The sequence below is a fragment of the Aulostomus chinensis genome, chromosome 8 (assembly GCF_037954235.1).
Source record: "Aulostomus chinensis isolate RoL2024-O1b breed Wild chromosome 8, RoL_Achi_v1.0, whole genome shotgun sequence".
In the NCBI taxonomy this organism is placed as follows: domain Eukaryota; kingdom Metazoa; phylum Chordata; class Actinopteri; order Syngnathiformes; family Aulostomidae; genus Aulostomus; species Aulostomus chinensis.
In genome coordinates this window covers 22,011,349-22,030,915 of record NC_141327.1, presented here as the reverse complement: position 1 = coordinate 22,030,915, position 19,567 = coordinate 22,011,349, and the positions used below count along the sequence as shown (strand labels likewise).

Here is a 19,567-nt window from a genome sequence, read left to right as displayed (position 1 = left end):
GAAGTTTCTCTATCTGTCCCTTTCTCTTTTGTTCCTTTGGCGGTAGAGAGATCACAGTGACATCTCCCTCCATGACTACGGACCGAGCCACCTGGTCCGTCATTTCTCTAATGATGGGGGGGGGGGGGGGGGGGGGGTGAGAAGACGATGGGTGGAGAAAGAGGAGAATTACAGAGAAAGAGAGGAAAGAAGGAGAAGAGAGGGAGGGAGGGAGGAAGGGAGAGAGGGGAGGATATCTTCATTGTTTCAGATGTGTCATATTCTGTGTCAAAGGAAGCACAGATCTCCTTCCTCTTTTTTAATCCTCCCGTGTGTCTTTTTTTCCCTTCTCCTATGTATCTGCCTCCCGTTACTCCTCCATCCCTCATTTTATTCCCTTACCTTTGCTGCTGTGGGGACCAATTTGGCTAAAATGGAACCTCTTCTTCATTTTTTTCTTAATTAAAATCTGAGAGCCTCCATGGGGGGGTTCCTCTATGTTTGTGTGTTCATATGCATGTGCGTGTGTGTATGCGTGTGTGTTACAGTGTGTGTGATCATATATACGCTGGTGGCAGATTGCCTGCGTTCCATTAGTCTTTCATTAGAGTCGGTGAAAATCAAACAAAGGCAGCAGATTTTTTTTGTGGGCATAACAAGTCTATTGATTTTTTTGCAGCATTTTGGTTTGTTTTTGATGCGTGTCCTACAAATCAGAAATAGAACCATTTTCAGCTGCAATCAAACAAACTCTCTGTGTAATACAACCCTGTTTTTTTTGTTTTTCAAACAAAGAAACAAATACTTGACCACAGTCAGCATCAGTGACGCTTCTCATCCAGCTCTGGTAGAAACTTTGCTTTGGTTAATTGTGTATGTGTGTGCTTGTGTGTGTGCGTGTGTGTGGGTGTGTGTGTGTGTGTGTGTGTGTGTGTGTGTGTGGTGGGATGGTCCCATAGGGGAACTAAGTTGCTCGGAGACGCGTCGGCCGCTTGCAGCACGAATGGTAATAAGGCAGGGGGACACATGCCTCCCACCCTCCCACCCCCCTGCTTTGCGATGTTGCTTGCCCCCACCTTCCTGCCCCTAGCACAGGAGGTGTGTGTGTGTGTGTGTGTCTGTCTGTGTCTGTGTCTGTGTCTGTGTGTGTGAGAAAGCACGATGTCATTGAGCATCTCAGCGTGGAGCGGCACAGTTGACTCAGTTGAGCCTCCACCGGGCCGGCACACACTCACTCACTCATTTGCTGGTCTCTCTCTCTCTCTCAGACACACACACATACACACACACACACACACACACACACACACACACACACACACACACACACAAGACATTCAGAGAGTCAGCGTCTCTCTCACTCACTCTCTCTCGTTCGCTCTCACATGCCCTCGCTTTCTCGCACACACACACGCTCAGGCGCTCAGTTCAGTTCCTCAGTGGCTGCAGTGGAGTACAGAGGAGGCAGGGATAGAGAGAGAGATAGACAGAGAGAGAGGGAGAGAGTGAGAGAGAGGAAAAGAGAGTGGACAGGCGGCACAGCACGGACGTCAAGCAAGGGACACAATCACAGAGAGAGAGAGAGAGAGGAGAGAGAGAAGCGGGAGGCAGGGAGAGCTGGATAGCTGGTGGCTCACTCCCACACCTCATCTTCACTTTGCTGGGACAGGCACAGAATTGATGGTAAGAGATATTCATGCATGCTATTGGCTCAGTCATTTGATTTTTGTTGAACATTTTTATGGGACTTTTTTTGTTGTTTTTATACAAATTTTGACTTTATTTAACACAGATTTTTCCGCCTTACATTTTCTTTTTGGTAAAACATTTGATTTACATTTCAGTTTTGCTTTACATTTGCTTTTCCACTTAGCAGTCATTTTATACCTTTTTTAAGATTTGTTGATTAATTAGAATGTTTTGTTATCACACAGTATGAAGAAAAGCATGGATTAGTTTTTAGCCTCATGTTTGCTTGTGTTTGTTCAGTTTTGAGTTTGTTGATAGCACTTCCCATGTTGTTTCACTTTTCTTAGTTTGTGGAAATGACTGTGTTTGTGTGTGTGTGTGTGTGTGTGTGTGTGTGTGTGTGTGTGTGTATGTTTGTGCATGTGCACGTGCACGCAGGTGAAACATGTGTTTCATCGTGTGTGTTTGGGTGTAAGTGTGCTGAGTTCATGTCCAAGAACAAAATGACTGACAGATGGATTAAAGCAAAATCTGAGGCCACAGGCAGCAGCAGCAGCAGCAGCAGCAGCAGCAGCAGCAGCAGCATCATGCACTCCTCCACACTCATTCCAATAACCCATCTACTTTTTTTTCTTAACTCCATCCTTGCCTACCTTGTCATCAGCCCCCACCTCACCTCCATCCATCTCCTCGTCACCCCTCGACTCCAACACTCCGCTCATCTTGCCCTGTCCAACACAAGGCCCCGGAGGAAATACACCGCAAGCCCTCTTCTCTCTCTCTCGCTCTTTACGAGAATTAACTCCACAAAACTCCTCTGCCACCAGGGCTGCCAAGAAACCTCACACACATCTACTCCCTCATCTCCTCTCTCCCTGTTATCCTCCTCCAAAAGCAGGACGCACACAAGACAAAAAAAAAAGCAACACGACCCCAAAAGAACCCACCTTCACTTACTTTTTTTTCTTCTCTCCTCCTTCACACTCTCACAACCCTCCTGCCCTCCCTCTCTGTCTCTCCCTCTTTCTGTCTAAGTCCGAGGAGGCAGAGTTTGATGTGAGAGGCAGTGAGTGTGACACAGTCCCACCAGAGCCCAGAACAGACCCAGAGCCGCCCAGGCCACCTCCAGCTAAGGCTAACGGACCCAACAGCACCACTGGCGTTTGCACGAGCAACCCCTCCAGTAGCCACAGTAGCAGCAGCAGCAGCAGCAGCAGCAGCAGCAGCAGCAAAAGTGGTCTGGGTGGCATTAACATCGTTAGCAGCAGCGCTGAGGGAGCAGGCGAAAGCTCCATGCAGTTCAGCACCAGACCGCCTAGTGCTGAGCAGCCGGGCTTCATGGGGACATGGCAGCAGCAGAGCACTGACAGCAACCTCCTCTACAGAATGTCCCAGCAGGTATGTGTGCAGCTGCTCGCCCTCATCCTCTCCATCTCTGGATCTCCTCACATCTCTCCTCTCTGTATTCTGACTTTTATTTATCGTCTCTTGTACGTGTGCGTTCGGAAGTTGGCAATACATCTTGGTGTGAGTGTCAAGCTTGTGTGTGTGTATGTGTGTCAGAGATGGTGTGTGTAATTTGAGGGTTGGAGTTTGTGTGTCTGTGTGTAGGAAATGTCTGGATTATGATATTGCAAAATTACACATCTTCAACCACTTTTTTTCTGGCTTTTGGAATATTTCAGAGTGGATGTCATGATGTTTTGCAAGTGTCTTCATCCATTCAGCCTGTGTGTTGTTTCCAGTTTACTAATCCGATGCATGGATAATTCTCCTTTCTATAAAACTAATGAAAATGGCACATCTCATGCATGTTTAAAAACACTATTTTTCTAAAGCCGAATTATGCCAAATATTAGGAGCCATTTATTTCTCCTTTTGATGGATTAACCCTTGTCCGGATTCGTTACATACATGCTTAAGTCTCCGTAATTGCTCCATGAGCGGTGTGCAGTTTAAAAGCAAGCAATAGCAGTGTTTTGGTAACCTCAGTGCCGATAAATACTCGGGAAGGGGCACCCCTCTGGGACCGGCTAATTGACTTCATGTGGCCGAGGCAGGAAGCCTTTTCACGGCTGCAGAAGAGCAGAGGAGCCGTGAATGAACACAGGCTCGCCTGGAAAAGTAACGGTGATAACGGAGAGCCTGCACCGGTTGGAGACCCTGCACTCTCCCTCCTTACACTTCTCATCGCGGAGATTTCTATTTTGTTTTCCAGCTTCTTCTTCTTCTTCTTCTTCTTTTTTCCTCTCTCTCTCTTCCAAGTAGCTCCAAGTTAGAAAAAAAACGTTATTTCTAAGAGACGGGCTGTTGTGGTTTCGTCGGATAAATGTCAGGTAAGAGGAGGGAAGAGGAGTCTATTTTTTGCGCAGGTGTGTGTTTGTGTGTGTGCGTCCGTTCGCGCGCACGGGTGTGTGTGTGTGTGTGTGTGTGTGTGTGTGTGTGTGTGTGTGTGTGTGTGTGAGGGAGACAGTAAAGAGAGAGGATGGTTGTTAGGTTGTAGTTAATTATAGCGGGACCTGCAGGCTCTTCGTGCCATGCACACGCTGTTACGCACTCAGGCCACAGCGGCTCTTGCGCAACAGTCTCGCGGCGCTTCTGTGTTGGAAAGGATGATAAACTTGTGCTGCCACCTGGACGGTGCTTGGAGCCCGTTTATCGATATTTAAAAGGAAGAGAAAAAATCCTTGTTGTTCAATAATGAAAAAGAAAATGATTCGTTGAGGTTAAAATATAGTCCTATAAAAATGATCGGTGCTTCCTGTGCTCCTGACCAAAAAATACATTTTGAGTCCCAAATTAAAGTTCCTGACGCCTTGATTTCTTGCACTCTTCATGCAACAATGTATTTTTACGACCCTCCATTCGGTATTTTTCCTAAATAAATTATCATTCAAAGAGTTGAGGAACTGAATATGAGGAGGCGGAAGTTTCGGAGAGCTGCACAGCTCCTCTTCCCTCCTCCTCTGCCGCTATGAAGCAGGTGGATGGGCCCCTGCGCTCAGCATCTGCTGGGACCCCCACGTTTGCATCCCCAATCCTTTTTACAAATGCGCACCGTTGTTTCAATATAATCAGCTGTGGGACTCGCTGTTATTTATCCTTCCTCGCACCACTTAGAAGACATCTTCCCATGTTTAGTAGGCATGACATAAATTCTCCGAAGGAAGCCGGTTCCTTGACAGACTCGCCTTATTGGAATCTAACCGATAATGACTTTGTGTTTGCCCAGCCTGGCGCACCCTGGGGTGTTGAAAGAAATGCGTTACGGGCTCGTGTTTCCAAACCTCCCCTCTCTCCCTTAAAGATCAACTAGGTGACACGAGGGATGCGGTATTTTATCGTTGTTAGGCCAAATTATATTTCCATGTGATCGATAGAGACGCAGAGGAGCTCTGCGCAGCCGGACAGACGCAGCTGTGGTGAGAGGCTGGGCATCACCAAGCCAGAACACTCGGAAACTTTGGTGAAATCCCCTGTAAATCACATAAAACACGCACGTGGGCGCGCACGCTCACACGCACACGCACACACTCACGTAACACATACACACGTATTTTCTCTCCCTGTTTTTAAATGACATAAAGAAGCTGCTGCAGGTATCACCATCATCATCAGCGTTCCATCGTCATCTCAGGACAAACGTCACCAACCGGTGAAGGGAACACTTGAAAATGAGGCGAATGCAGAGATTTATTGTTGGATCTCTTCTTTTTTTTTGTTTTTTTTCCTCTCGGAGTTTTATGAAACCATAAAGAGCAGCACCTGCGTCATCATGCGTAAAAGACTGTAAGCAAATAATTTCAAAAACTGTTGTCGCACCTCACAATTTATTGATTTCCTTTCCTATTCGCTCTTGTTTCTCAATCAATTTCAAGTTTAATTCCGACTTTATAATAGCGAATGATTTTTTTTAATAGAAATTTCTAATTTGACGTTTTTGTAATTTTTCAAGACATTTTTGCCTTTAAAATATGTGACTAGAAATGACGAGCTTTCCAAATTAGAGAGGCAAATGAAAGGGATTTTTCTCTTATCTTTCATTAACTTCAAAGTGTCACGTTGGTAACCCGCGTGCAGGCAACCGCTTCTTAATATTTTGCGCTTTAAAAACAAAAACAAAAACAAAAAAACTACAATAACCAAAATGAACGACAGTGCTGATTAATGTCTGTTAATATTTTACACGTTTCACAACAAGACATTTTTAACATTCAAATCGACTTTTTTTTGGAGTCCAACAGAAAGAGATGAATGACGTGTCAACAGCATAAACAGCATGCAATTTAAATGAAATCAATGAAATGGATTCTCAGCTTCTCAAAGTTCAGAAATTGCTTCACATTTTTTGCAAAACGCCCCCTCCCCCCTCCAAAAAAAAAGAGAAGTAGAAGGAGCGTTTATAATTGTTTTATGGAGGGAAAAATACAAACATTAATTAGGGGGTGAATTATTTCCCGAACATTACACTGTGATGATGTTGGCCGCTTTAATTGAGCCGCTGCGTGTCTGTGAATATCGACCCTTGCAAGTTTAAAAAACCGCCAGCCCACTTGGTTCATCAGGGGATCTTTTCTTCACAATAAAGCAGCTGCAGGCCGCGTCTCTCTCTCTCGCTCTCTCTCTCCCTCCCTCTCTCTCTCCCCCTCTCTCTCTCTCTCTCTCTCTCTCTCTCTCTCTCTCGTTCCTTCGCTTTACATCGGAGGAATGCGGGGAACCACTGAGGATTAGAGTAGCTCGTAAAATAAATAAATAAAGAAAGAAAAGAAAAACACCCTCACCTCCACCTGAGGATCGGATGCTGCCACCCAGGCTCTCTGCAGACGTGGGGAACTACTAAAAAGAGTAAAAGCAGTGTCCTGTCTGATCACCTCTAAAATAGCTTCTTCCTTTTCTTTTTGCAAGGGTGCTGTAACGCGGCTTCCTTTGAAGTGCGACAGGTCGACAGTGGGCCGAGACCTGGAAGAGGTACAGTGGCATTACAGCCTGCCTGGCTTCTGTCTGCTCTCCTGTCTCATCTCACACGGAGATTTATGTCCACACATCAACACAAGGGTCCACACTGGAGGATTAGGGATGTCAAATAAATACAGGGACATTTATTTGATGTCTGGAAATAATTTAAATCACGAAAGCAATGTGTTTTATATTGTCTGAATGGTATGCATTTTGTTGACCTGCAAAAAAAAAAAAAAAAATTTTGGACTTAAAAACAAGACATTTTAGTTTGGCTTTAAATAATGGATTAAAAAATCTGTTCTGTAAATATGACTAATAATAATTGTATTAATTAATTTAAATTCCTCCTCTTGGACCAAAGGAGAAAAAAAAAGACGGAAAGAAAAAACGGCTTGTGATTCGTACTGACGTAAAAAGGTCATATATATTTTGAAAAAGCAATTTAATTCATATGAATGTTAGGGTATTGCAATATTTCTCCATCTTCTTCTCCTCCTCTAAATATCTGGCCTCATTTTTCCATCTCAATCTCTAAATATTTTTTCTATCCTCACATTGCAACTTTTTTGTTTGCTGTCATCTTTTGTTTGTTTTTTTTCTCCAATTTCACTTTTTTCGTAACACAGTGTGTCGCCTCATCTTTGTCCGCTAAACATTTAAAAGTAAAAGCTTTTTTTTTTCTTCCGCTCTCAGGTTAGGACAGTCCAAAAGAAATGGGGTTGACATTATCCTCTGCAGTGGCGATCACACAGCGCGTTAATCTGACTATTAACACACTAGTAGACTTACAACGATGAGTGTGTGTGTGTGTGTGTGTGTGTGTGTGCGTGTGTGTGTTTTTACGCAGTGAGGCACAGGCATGTTGCATATGTGGTGCCTATACTTCTTAGCGTTGCATGGGACTGAAAGGCAGTGATTTGATGCATATGTGTAGAATTATCCACAGTGACTGAACGTGTGTGTGTCGTTACACTCAACTGTTATTATTTCCATGTCTGTCTTTGATGGGTCGTTGCACACAGAGCATATGGGATGCCTATACGCACATGTATCTGGTGTCAAGTGTGTGTTTTTCTCTGACACTGCGTTTATGTGTGTGCATGTTCGTGTCTTTGCTTTTGCCATTTATTTTTCTGAGTGGGTGGCTAAATACTCAAATGCCAGTTGTGTGAGTGGGTGTGTGTGTGTGTGTGTGCGTGCATGAGAGTGCGTGAGTGAGTGCAGTTTTGTGTGTGTGTGTGTGTGTGTGTGTGTGTGTGTGTGTGTGTGCGTGCGTGCATGTGTGTTGGCTCTGGTTCCATGTGTGTGCGGGTGCGAGGTGAAGTGTCTCTTGGCTGGCCTTGGCTGGAGAGCTGGAGGAGAGCAGAGGTGAAAGAGGAGATTTGCAGAAAAGACACGCACCACTTCCCCCATTACTACTTTTTTCTCTTTCCTCTTCTTCTACTACATCTCTGTCTGCTTCTTCTTCTGCTCTTTTCCTTTTTCCTCTTACCCCCCATACACACTTACCCTACTTCTTTTTTATCAGCTCTTTCTAAATCTCAGTCTCCATCACCAGCCTTCTAGATGCTAAATCAAACCATTTTACTCCACAGCTACAGTCTTTATAGAGAGCGCTCTTGAGAACCACAGCGTGCTCATTAAAGGGCACATGGACAAGTGTCAAACAGAGAGTAATATTTCTACAACGAGAGGAAGGGTGTGTCTCTCCGTTAAGCATCACATTTGTTTGGTCTGGTTTGTGAATGACAAAGGCTTCTTCTTCCTCCTCTCCTCCAGGAGCGAGGAGCCCGCTCACATAACTGTAAAGTTGTGACAGTCTAATACAATTATTGTAACGCCACGGGCCAGTTTGGAGGGTGCAGATAACAGAAGCAGCCCTGAGAATGGCCACTGTGGCGTTCGGTGGTGGTGTTTGTGCATACGCGAGTGTGAGGATGTTTCCTGAAGGCAGCACTCTTTCTGCAAGAGAGAGCAGAGAAGTGTGAACGTTAGGAGTGAGTGGGTAGGTGGCTGCAGCTACTTGTATATTTATAATGTAAGCGCGTGTTTGTGCATGTGTGTGTGTGTACGGGTGCGTGTGCAGTATTAAGAATCCATCAAGTATCAGGTATGAAGATGTAGAAGGTTCCATTCATGTTCTGCTACCAACCACTTACATATGAAATCGACTCTTTTACCTAAAATCAGTTACAATCATCTTCTTTAAAATTGATTTTGAATCGAATCACTGACATTTACTTCTTTTCTTACATTTGAATTGAAATTGAAAATCGGTCTCAGTCTATGCGCCAATGAATGAATATTTATCTCATATATTTTGTGTATGTTTAAATGCATATACTCTCCATCCATTAGATTAGTCTGACCAGTTTCAGAAGGTATCAGAGTGTCAGAGGAGATCACTCTCACACTGCTACTTCGATGAACTCAGAAATAATTCTGATGTGAAGAAACACTCCCTCTATATTATATGCATGATCTTGCCAAAAAAAGAGACTCCCCCATCCTGCACATGGTCTTGATCATGTGTGTCCCGGGTCAGACATGCTGCTATGCCCTGCAGGACCAGTGTTCTGGGTAAGCGGCGACCCTGACTCTGCGTGCTCGACCCGGGGCAGCCAGCGATCAATAAGCATCATGTGAGCATCACTCACAGTCTCCATGTCAGCTGTTTCCTCTCTCTGTCCCGAGGAGGCGGCAGTCTCACCGCTATACGGTGACTGCCAGAATAATGGCTACATGATACGGAACCGTGTCAGGAAGCTATCATGGAAGTCAAAAAGGCTTTTTAAATAACACTGTGTCTCAGACAGGCCAGTGTATCATGCTTCGGTTGTGTGTGAGCGTTGAGGAACGACAGAAATGCAGAACCATCTGCTCTGCTCTTATCAGAGGGCTGAGTGCTGAAATGTTCTACTGAACTCTTTTCCAGGGACGTCGTTTTAGTCATGCGTTGGCACGTGCACGGAAAAGACGAGAAATACAATATTCATATTCTTTCGCTGTTCTTGATTTGTTTTTACAATGTGAGGCACTTTTGACAGGATAATCAATAAAGTACGAGTGATCTGAAGAGAAAACCTCAACATGTGATTTTAAGTGGATTCATGTTGTATTTCAGGCTGTTGTGCTGCGTGATGAAAAGCATATTTATATTTGATTTGTTTTTAATAAATACAGTGTTTGTGTCGCAATTGAATTACTAAACTCAGCCTTCAATATTGCATTTGATTACATCTCAGAAAATATACCATGAATGGAATGAATACACGTCTTTCAAAGATTAATTGGCTATATTTTAGTTTTGCCATATACATGGTATTTTCTGGTTGTTTAGGCAACTTTTCCCTTTGTGGGTTTTTTTTGTTTTCTCTTCTAGTGAAAGAGGTGTGTTCGTTATTATCTTTGGGTAGTTTCCTGAAGTGTTTGAAGGGCCAGTCGCTCAGGATGTCACCACCCTGTGTGTGTGTTGCTGCCCCTGGCTCGCTGCTTGTACGCCCCCCCCCCCCTTATTAGCCAGTGGCAGTAACACACACACACACACACACACACACACACACACACACACACACACACACACTCTGAGGAATGCAGCAGATGTCACTAGTGTGTGTGTGAAGCAGCAGCACCAGGAGCGGCAGGGTTGTTGAGAAGGGCTGACCTCCAGTAGAGAAGATGATCTAATTGACTTACATGAAAAAAAAAATGAGTTAGAGGAAGCATATATATATATATATATATATATATATATATATATATATATATATATATATATATATATATTACACACACACATACATATTTTTGCTTTAAGTGTTGCGCATATGGCTGAGTGATTGTTGTGAGAGTCTGTTCTTTCCCGTCTGAATCCAGAGGAAGGTGACATTAGGTGTGACCTGTGCTAAGTGACAGGAACTTGGGCATACTTTCACGGCGGCTTCTCCCTTTTCCTGTTATTCCTCAACTCCTGTTATTTTGTTTTCTTTGGAGCTGTGCCAGCACAACGGGCAAAACCAAAAGCCTACTATTTTTACATCCATCTTTAAGGACCCCTGTCTGCTCCCTCTGCCTGCCAATTTGCCCCATCAGTAGTGGCAAAGAAGACGAGCTCTCAAGGCACCGAACCTTTCATTTTTCTGTTGGCGATGTGACTAATGCTGTCACTGTTATTTGAAAAAGCACTCTGGGTGAATTGCTATTATTATTGTTAAAACCATCATCATCATCAGGCTTATTTATGGTTATGGATAATGATGGTAATTTTGCTGAGGGCTCACAGTTGACTCCATCTCTTTTCCCCTGTTAATCCGACATGTACTTCTGTGTATATGTGTGTGTGTGTGTGTGTGTGTGTGTGTTTGTGTGTGCGTTTGTACTTTTAGATATACTGGCAAATTACCAAAGTTGTTGTGCAAAGAAAATGGTTTTCCAACATTGATTTCATGTCTACGGTTCGCATGAGAGGTGAGGAGAACTTGTGCTCAAGCAAGAATAAATATGTTACATCTCTTAATGCATATGTGTTGAACTCTGGCTTATGCGAGAGAGGGAGGAGGAGGAGGAGGAGGAGGAGGAGGAGGGGAGAGGCTTTTTCTACCCTATTTTCTGCTTCGTTTCTTTCTCTTCTGTCTTTTTCGCTCCCATGTTTTACTCTCAGTGTATCTCTGTTCTGTTCGAGCTTACCATGGAGATTTGATTGCTAGAGGCCCGGGGAGGATTTTAGGGAGGTTCTGGAGAAGGGAGGCTAGTGGTACAGACTGTGGTAGGCTTGTAGCCAACATACACACACACACACACACACACACACACACACACACACACACACACACACACACACACAGTGTGTGTTCGGTCCTACAGGCAAAGTTACCTGCTTTCATACGCACACTCCTATTTTGTCTTTTCTTTAAACAGATTGTGTAAATCTCTTCCTAACAATGTTGCTGTGTTAACCCTCTGAAAACCCTCTCTAAACTCATTAGCTACCTTTTGTTGCGAGCAAAGTGTTAAAGCAACATGTGTAAGCATTTGTTTGTGCTCTCTGCTGACTTTGTAAAGATGTTTGCGCTGTTGGATTAATAACATTTAATGGCCACTGTTAAATGCAGCTGCCTTGGCATCCCACAGCTCGTGTTTTTCTGGCAAACTGAGACACTGGGTGGCTTTTGTTTGTGTGCATATGTAGTGTAATGACCCCTATGTGTGTGTCTGTGTGTGTGTATGTGGGTGTGGGGGTGTGTGTGTGTGTTTGAGCTGGCAGCATTGCCACTGAGCTGAATCATGTGGATGCGACTCAAATAAACACACAGCAGCTCACGTTTCAGAGCTGAGTTCTTCTGCAAATGAGCTGATCACATATTGAGCCGCTCTGCACTTCTAACAATCTGTAATGTCAATTACGTCACAAATGATCTAATTAGCCGTCTGTGATAGACATCAATTGGTTTGACCCCATATCTACGGCAACCAGTCATGGGTGGGAGGTCACTGTGTATGACCTCTGCCACCACTCCACGTCCTCGTTGCTTGCGACTTTTACGGTGGGATTTACTCCTTTTTTTCCCTTCTTTTTATTTTAAACAACGGGACAAAGTGAAAATCCTTGTAAGCAAAAACAATTTTTGTGTTGAATGTGTGTTGAAGGCAGAAGATGTATTTTGTGTTGACACACACCTGCGTGCAGATAGACTTGCTCTTGTCTGTGTTGATGTTGCCTCAGTAAATGGCCTGATCTGCCTCGTCCTTTGTCGGGAAACACACTCAGCGATAAGTGCATTGTTGCAGCGCCGTCTGTTGCATGATGTGTGTGACTCTGACTGGTATTTAATATTTCATGGCATTTAATCCATTTGATATGTTTCCTGCAAATATAAAAAAAATAAAAAAATAACTGTAGCTTTTGTTTCCCTCTCTAACACCATTACATCAGTGCTTGTTGATCAGCTGTGTAAAAGGTGGCAACAAGGGATTTTGTTTATCACCTAGATTTGCCGGCATTTTTCTTCATGACCATTCAGCTCATAAATTTACCATCTTGCTTGTGGCAAAAACGAGGCCAGGAGGGCAAAGGTGATCCTCTGGGTCTGGTGTATGGACAAGCAGATAAATAAGACAAATATACACAAACAACTGTGAGGTTTATTGCAGGAAAAGAGTGAAAGGAGAGCACTTAAAGATCAGTCAAGTTTACAGGATGCAGCGGCTAAGACAGATAGCGCATTATGACAAAGAAAAAGGAAAAGGAGCTGACAGCTTTTGCATCCGTGAGAAGGTGAGGAGGAGGAGGCTCGCTTTGAGATCAATTGGTAATAGGCTGAAGTCACAGAGGCGATTAGAGGCGTCGACTTGCCTGTGTTGTAAATGCTGTCAGATCTGTTAAAGGAAGCCTAATACCTCTCAGGTTGAAAGCTGTAATAACATCAAGTGTAACTGGATCTGCAGGGAAGTGCAAGTGAGTCTGTGAGTGTGTGTGTATGTGTGTGTATGGAAAAAGAACAGGAGGAAAGAGTTTCATTGCTTGTAGTCGTATGTCTAGGTCTAGGTGTGTGTGTGTGTGTGTGTGTGTGTGCGTGCGTGCGCGCGCGCGTGCAGTACAAAGTAGTTGCAGCGAGCATAAAGACGAGAGCCGCGGGGTTGCTCCTGGCATTTGTTCGGCCACCAGATGCCTGCCACTGCTTTAAGAAAAAAGGATGAAGAGAGGAGAAGGACAAAGAGGAGGGAGGGAAGGAGGGAGGAAGAGAGTGGGAGGGGTGGCACCGCTGTTCAAATCATGTCACGTAGCGCTAATTCATCCAGTCTCATTAGAGAGCGGGAAGGGACCAGAGGGCCTCTCTCAGGACAGGGCCCGAGCTTAAAAACACGCGCACACACACACACACATACAGATATATGCAAACACACAATGTCTCATTTTTTCTCTGGCACATACTTACACACAGATGCAATTTCCCTCTTACACACACACACACACACACACACACACACACACACACACACACACACACACACACTCTCTCTCTCTCTCACACACACACACACACACACACACATACACACACACAGACATGTAGACATATATACACAGATGACACTGGCACATGGCGCAGCGCGGGGGCAGTTTGGGGAATAGAAAATTGCCTTCTCAGGAAGGCCCCGGCCAATTAAGGACCTGACCGTATTGAATGTCAAGTGTTAATTTAGGCCTCCCCCTCCCCCCTCTTCTTCCCTCGACTGACTCCCACCCTCACCCTTCAATTTCCCAGCAGTAGTGGTGGTGGTGGTGGTGTTGGGGGGGTGAAGAGCCGTGTGTCCCAGAGATGAGCAAATACATGTCAAGCCAAAGTTGATTGCCTGCTCCGTATTATGTGTCGCAGGCAAGTGGCAAATGTGCTCCCTCCTTTTAGCCTTTGGCGCACCCCCCTGAGGGACGCTGCGATGGAAGGAGGAGGAGAGAGGAAGGATTAACTGTACCACCGTGATAAGAATGGTGGGGGGGGGGGGGTTTACACTGGGGAAGAAGGGAGGGGGAGGGAGGTAGGGGACAGACAGAAAGAAATAGAAAGAGGGCAGAGGGTTTGTTTGATCTCCTAGGACTGGGTGGTGACTTTGATAGTCTTTTAATTGCCTGCATTTTCACAGAGGTGATGGCCCTCGCATACGTTATTTGTACCATTTTAAATAGAAGCTGGCTAAAGTTTGAGGTGGCGTTCATTTTAAAATATTTAGAACTTTAAATGATCTTGACGTGATGTTATAAGTAGCTGGTGGCATAGTCCAGGGCAGGCGAGGTTGTTTGTGAGTTGGAATGATGGTAAATGCCCACCTCCTTACCTCCATGATCTAATAGACATCCACTTAGTCTTAATGGGCAGATTCCCTTTCTCCCCTCGTGATGACTGTTGCACTCTTTAAAGGTAGAATTGCCAGCTTGTCTTTCCTATCCCCCACCCCTCCTTTACCCTCTGAATCTCATGTTCACTACCTCTCTCAGAGGATGGAGAAGAGTATTTCTAATGATATAAATATTAATGCATCGCTCGCATTTCCACCAAAGCCAATTCTCTTGTTTTAGCCAGCCCTCTGGCTACATCTGTTTGTCAAAGGTCCTTTGTTTTACATTCATGTCGGTGTATTTACACGGCCATGTGTGCCCGAGTCCGCGTGTGTGTGTGTGTGTTTGTATGTGTCTGGTGATAGTAGTGATGTTGTGAAATTGAATAGAGAGGGTGAGTATTGATCATTTCCCCCTGTGTGTTATTAGTGCCTGCTGCTCCTGACAAAGAGAGCATGAGCCACCAGCACAAACACAAACTGAACTCACACGTCCATGCACACACACGCACACACACTCATACGCAGAGCACGATGTTTACCCAAGAAATACAGTGTTTGCATGTTTTGAAAACTGTAATACATTGCGTCAACAGGGAAATGTACACTTTCCTGCTACATAATATTTTATGGAAATATCAACATTATTGCCCAGAAGTGGTGGTAGAAACCTGTAAAGTTACAACTCCAGTAGTGTTATGACGGAGTGCGTTATGTGTCACTGATTTATATGAGCTTAGGGTCTTTTTAAATGAAGTCCATTTTTGTCCTCTCAGCTCATGCACACACACAGTCACACATTTACATTCTTTGTTATTTCAATCTGCAATGTCAATCTGTTGTAATTGAAAACACATTTGGAGTTCACAAAGAACCTGTCGGGGGTGGGGGTGGGGGGGCAAAGTGTAATTCCGACTCTGATCACTGATATCCATACAGCCGCACACACAGGCCTCCAGGGTCAGGGGAGGGAGAGGGTGTTAAAGCCCTGTATAAGTGTTCTCTCTCTGGGAAGATAGTGATGTCCGCAGGGCCTGTGGAGCTGCGGAGGCCAGCCAGGACTGAGAGGTTTGTCAAACCCCTAATTGATCACCCTGACTGTTGGGTTGAGGGTTGGGGGGGGCTGAGGACAAAAGCAGAGGGATGTGAAAGGAACCAATAGATAAAGCAAAAGGGAAAAGAAAAGAAGGGGAAAAAAAACAGAAATTGTGCGACCGCTGACTTAATCTCTCTGGACTGGTCATTTTTCCCCCCCGGATGATAGATATCGTGGGCCTAGTGTGTGACACAGATGGATAATACAGGCTTCTGGGGTGATAGAGTTATAAATTAACACATTACTGGACCTTAATGTGGACCACTGTGGACAACCTCACACCATCATCATCGCCCCCCACACTCCAGCCCCGCCAGGCAGGCACACACACACAGTCTCAGTGAAGCGTCTAGCTGAGCTCAGGGTGGGGATTGTACTCCTCAAGTGGCATTGATTTGTTAAAGTGCTGAATTAGCAGAGGCACTCCAGCTGCTGGCTCTTTCACTTTCTTCTTCTCTATGTCTTTCTTTCCTTTTTTTGCTCTCTTAACTTCTCCTGCTCAATCCCTCTCTCTCTCTCTCTCTCTCTCTCTCTCTCTCCATCCTCTGCTTCACACGCCGATTTTTGTCTCCACTCTTTACAAGTGGCAATAAGAGGTCTTGACTCCCCCCTATCCCCACCCACCCCCTTTTATTTCTCACAAGTGGTTGTCCTAGCAAAATGCTTGACATCCTTCACCCCCATTCCTGTGTCCAGCTGGACAGTTTCCTAAAAAAAACACCAAAAACCCAAACGATTGCTTTTCTCCCCCTCGTATTGTAGCCCACACAATATTTGCCAGCCAAAAACGTCCCTGACTTTGAGACTGAAAGGGAAGTGGTGTGTGTGCGTCTGTGTGGCTTGGGATTGGTATTTAATAGCCAGACATACAGAGGAGCTAATATTCAGAGCAGCAGTAGCCTGCACATTGTAAGGCCACACACAGTGACAAGGTCCTGCTCAGCTCTCTGTATTTAAACCTCAACCAACTCCTGCAGTGCAAAGCAATGACTTCTACATCCACACCGCCTTCCCTCTTAACCGCAGCGAATTCCACTGGCGTGAATGTCATTTAACAACAAATGAGTGCCTCTGGAACCCAAGCGGCGTACAGTAAGGGTCATTGGTCCCTCTGTCTGCTGAGTAGGTAGTGGTGTGTTGTACTTGGGCTTATGAGTCGGACAGACTGTCTGCTTTCTGAGTCTGAGTCAAGGCCTCTCGCCAAGAGTTGCAGATTTGTTAGTGTCTGCTCCATTATCACCCATCCCTCACATGGTTTGTGTCTAGCTGTGTAGTGTGCTTGTAATAATCGTGTGTGTGTGTGTGTGTGTGTGTGTGTGTGTGTGTGTGTAAAAGCACAAGACAAAAAAAAAGGGAGTAATGAGACTGTCCCCCTCTTTCTTGCTTGCTGTGGTCCAGCCCAAACAGTAACCATCTGGTGACCAATGCCTGACCCTTGGCTTGTCTCACACACACGCATAGACATATACACATACTGAGGGTCGGACTGTGTCCAAGTGATGAGTGAGTGACCGACCGCCACCCCCTCCTCCCCTGCCGAGTGTCCGTCTCTGCCAGACCTCCCAGGTCCCACCCCTCGCTGCACATGATTGGTCGATGAAAGGTTGATGGGTGCCTGTCTGTCCACAGCTCCAATAAAATGCTTCATAAAGCACTGATCCTGGTCCTGACAGGCCTAATAGAAAAACACCTACCAGGGAAAAGCACCTAACCACACACACACACACACACACACACACACACACACACACACACACACACACACACATTATTGTGGCCCAAAATAAGCACATATCTCCTCGCTAGTTTAATGAGAAACCACATTGCTGTTTTTCAGCCTTTTGATTTTTCTTGTGTTCACATGATTTCGTAGGGCCTCCCTGTGCTCCGGTCGGAGTGACATCAGGCTTTTATTGTAATGTTGTTGTTTTTTTCTTATTTTTTCAGGTCTGGGTTCACTGTGTCCACAAAAGAACTGAAACAATTAGCATTGAAATGATTAATCTTTCACATAATTTCACAAGAAAGATCTCCAGACATTTCTCAACTTGGAGTCTTGCTTGGTTTTCTCTGCCTTCTATGACAGAAACTTGATACTATTTCAGATTTTGGACTATTGATTGGACCAAAAAAAGAAATTTGAACAAGGACTTGGGAATATTTCAATATCTTCTGAAATCTTACAAGCCAAACGATAAAGCAACCTGCATATAAATAGATGAAACAAATAGTGACAGTCATAGTTCTCATTCAAAAATAGACAGTGAAGATTGTGTGTGGTTGTTAAGGCAGACAAGTCAGTTTTTGTCAGTTGTGAGGTGCAACATGATAAAAAGAGGTGTGTGTTGAGAGCCTGCGTAGGTGACAGAGGCGTGAGCACCAAGGCCAGAGGCAGAGAAGAAGTGACACATGCATCATAGGGTTGTGACATGCCAAGGTCACAACAGAGGTCTCCCTCGGCTGTCCAGAGAACACACGCACACACACACACACACACACACACACACACACACACACACACACACACACACACACACACACACACCCATCCCCTTTAGCTTCTGCCTGTGTGTGTGCTTTGAAAGTGTGTCAAGGAGCGATTGTCCCTTCCAAGGAAATGGGAGGAAACTACTTCAAGTCAGCCAGTGTAGTCAGGGGAACAGGGATTGTGCGGAGAGCAGGTCTCAGGCAGGCCCTAACAGCAGTGTGATGTTGTGACTACAGCTCTCCCTTCAGGTTAAATGCAGGGTGAAGACAGGAAAGTGAGCGAAAGGAGGAGTGACTGTCGGAGAACAGAGTGTGATGGGATGGTGACCGCATTATAAAAAAAAAACAGACTGAGTGACAGAGAGAGAGAGTTAGAGTGAAAGCACAAGTGGAGCATCTCAGCAAGAAAAACACTTAAAGTGAGAGATAGCGAGCACGGTTGGAGGGAGGCAGCCAGGGGGACTGGTGGAGTGAAGGGGTGGGGTGTGTGGGGGCAAGCGGGTGTGCATCGCCTCGCCTGAGGCTGATGCATTGTGACAGTCACTTAGAAGGATTTCACTTCCCCTAAACTGTGGCTTGCAGGAAGAAACACCATAAGTTGGGACAATTATGGGCTGAAGGAGATATGACAGGACACATGCAGAGTGGGAGGGAGGGAGGAAGGAAGTGAAGCAAAGAGTGTGTGTGTGTGTGTGTGTGTGTGTGTGTGTGTGTGTGTGTTTATCTACCGTGTGTGTACACTCGGGAGAATGGAATCATATCATCTGCTTGTATTTGGCAGATTGGTCTGTATATATATCGTACGTTTGCTGGGTGTGTGTGCCTGTAGGGGCCATGAAGGGGTTGTTGCTCAGTGCACGCCATGTCAGGGAGGACCGGCATCTCACTCCTCATGGTACCGTATGTTACCACTCTGCCTCCCTCATTCCTTCACCTCATGTCTGTAACTTAACCTGGTGACGGAGAGTAGGAGGGAGAAACAGAAATAAATATCAAAGAAGTTGGATTCAAATAAAGCCAAGAAAACAGGCCCTGGATTTTTTTTTCTGTTCTATTGCTGTGAATTTTCTTTTAACATATTTGGTGTCGTTTAGTACTGATAAGTGTCCCAAAAGTTCTTTTTGCTACAGTACATTGTGTTACCCGTGTGCTGCAAACGCTGCCAAGAATGTCACTGTAATTTGAGTGTAAGTGGATTCCAAGAAATACACTTTTCCTGTTTCATTCAGCCGTTTTGCTTTCAGCGCTATTATGTCCTTGTGCGAGTGAGGTGCTGCTGAAATTGTCTCTCTGTTTTCCTCTGGCTTGTGTCTTTCGGCAGCACCTACAGTTACAGTCCACCTATATAGTTCTCTTAATTCTTTTTCCGTGTGTGTGTGTGTGTGTGTGTGTGTGTGTGTGTGTGTGTGTGTGTGTGTATACACAGAGCAATAAATGACAACAGCAGAAACAGCTTTCATTTTGAAAAATATACTGCACTTGACTCCCTGTGATACCATCTGTTCAAACATAAACAGATAGTCG

At 44.9% G+C, this 19,567-nt stretch overlaps 1 protein-coding gene across 2 annotated transcripts in view; it reads left to right on the top strand.

The window, feature by feature from the left end:
* Positions 1 to 19,567, top strand: part of bnc2 (basonuclin zinc finger protein 2) — a 161,565-nt gene that overhangs the window by 65,837 nt on the left and 76,161 nt on the right. Inside the window, exons 2-3 of one of the 2 annotated variants that reach the window (XM_086211689.1) lie at positions 2,704 to 3,066; positions 6,574 to 6,636. In XM_086211689.1, coding sequence (XP_086067815.1) covers positions 2,704 to 3,066; positions 6,574 to 6,636 — 426 coding nt within the window. Of the gene's footprint in view, positions 1 to 1,484; positions 1,663 to 2,703; positions 3,067 to 6,573; positions 6,637 to 19,567 lie in introns of those variants that run through there. The other variant, XM_086211690.1, reaches the window with a different exon arrangement.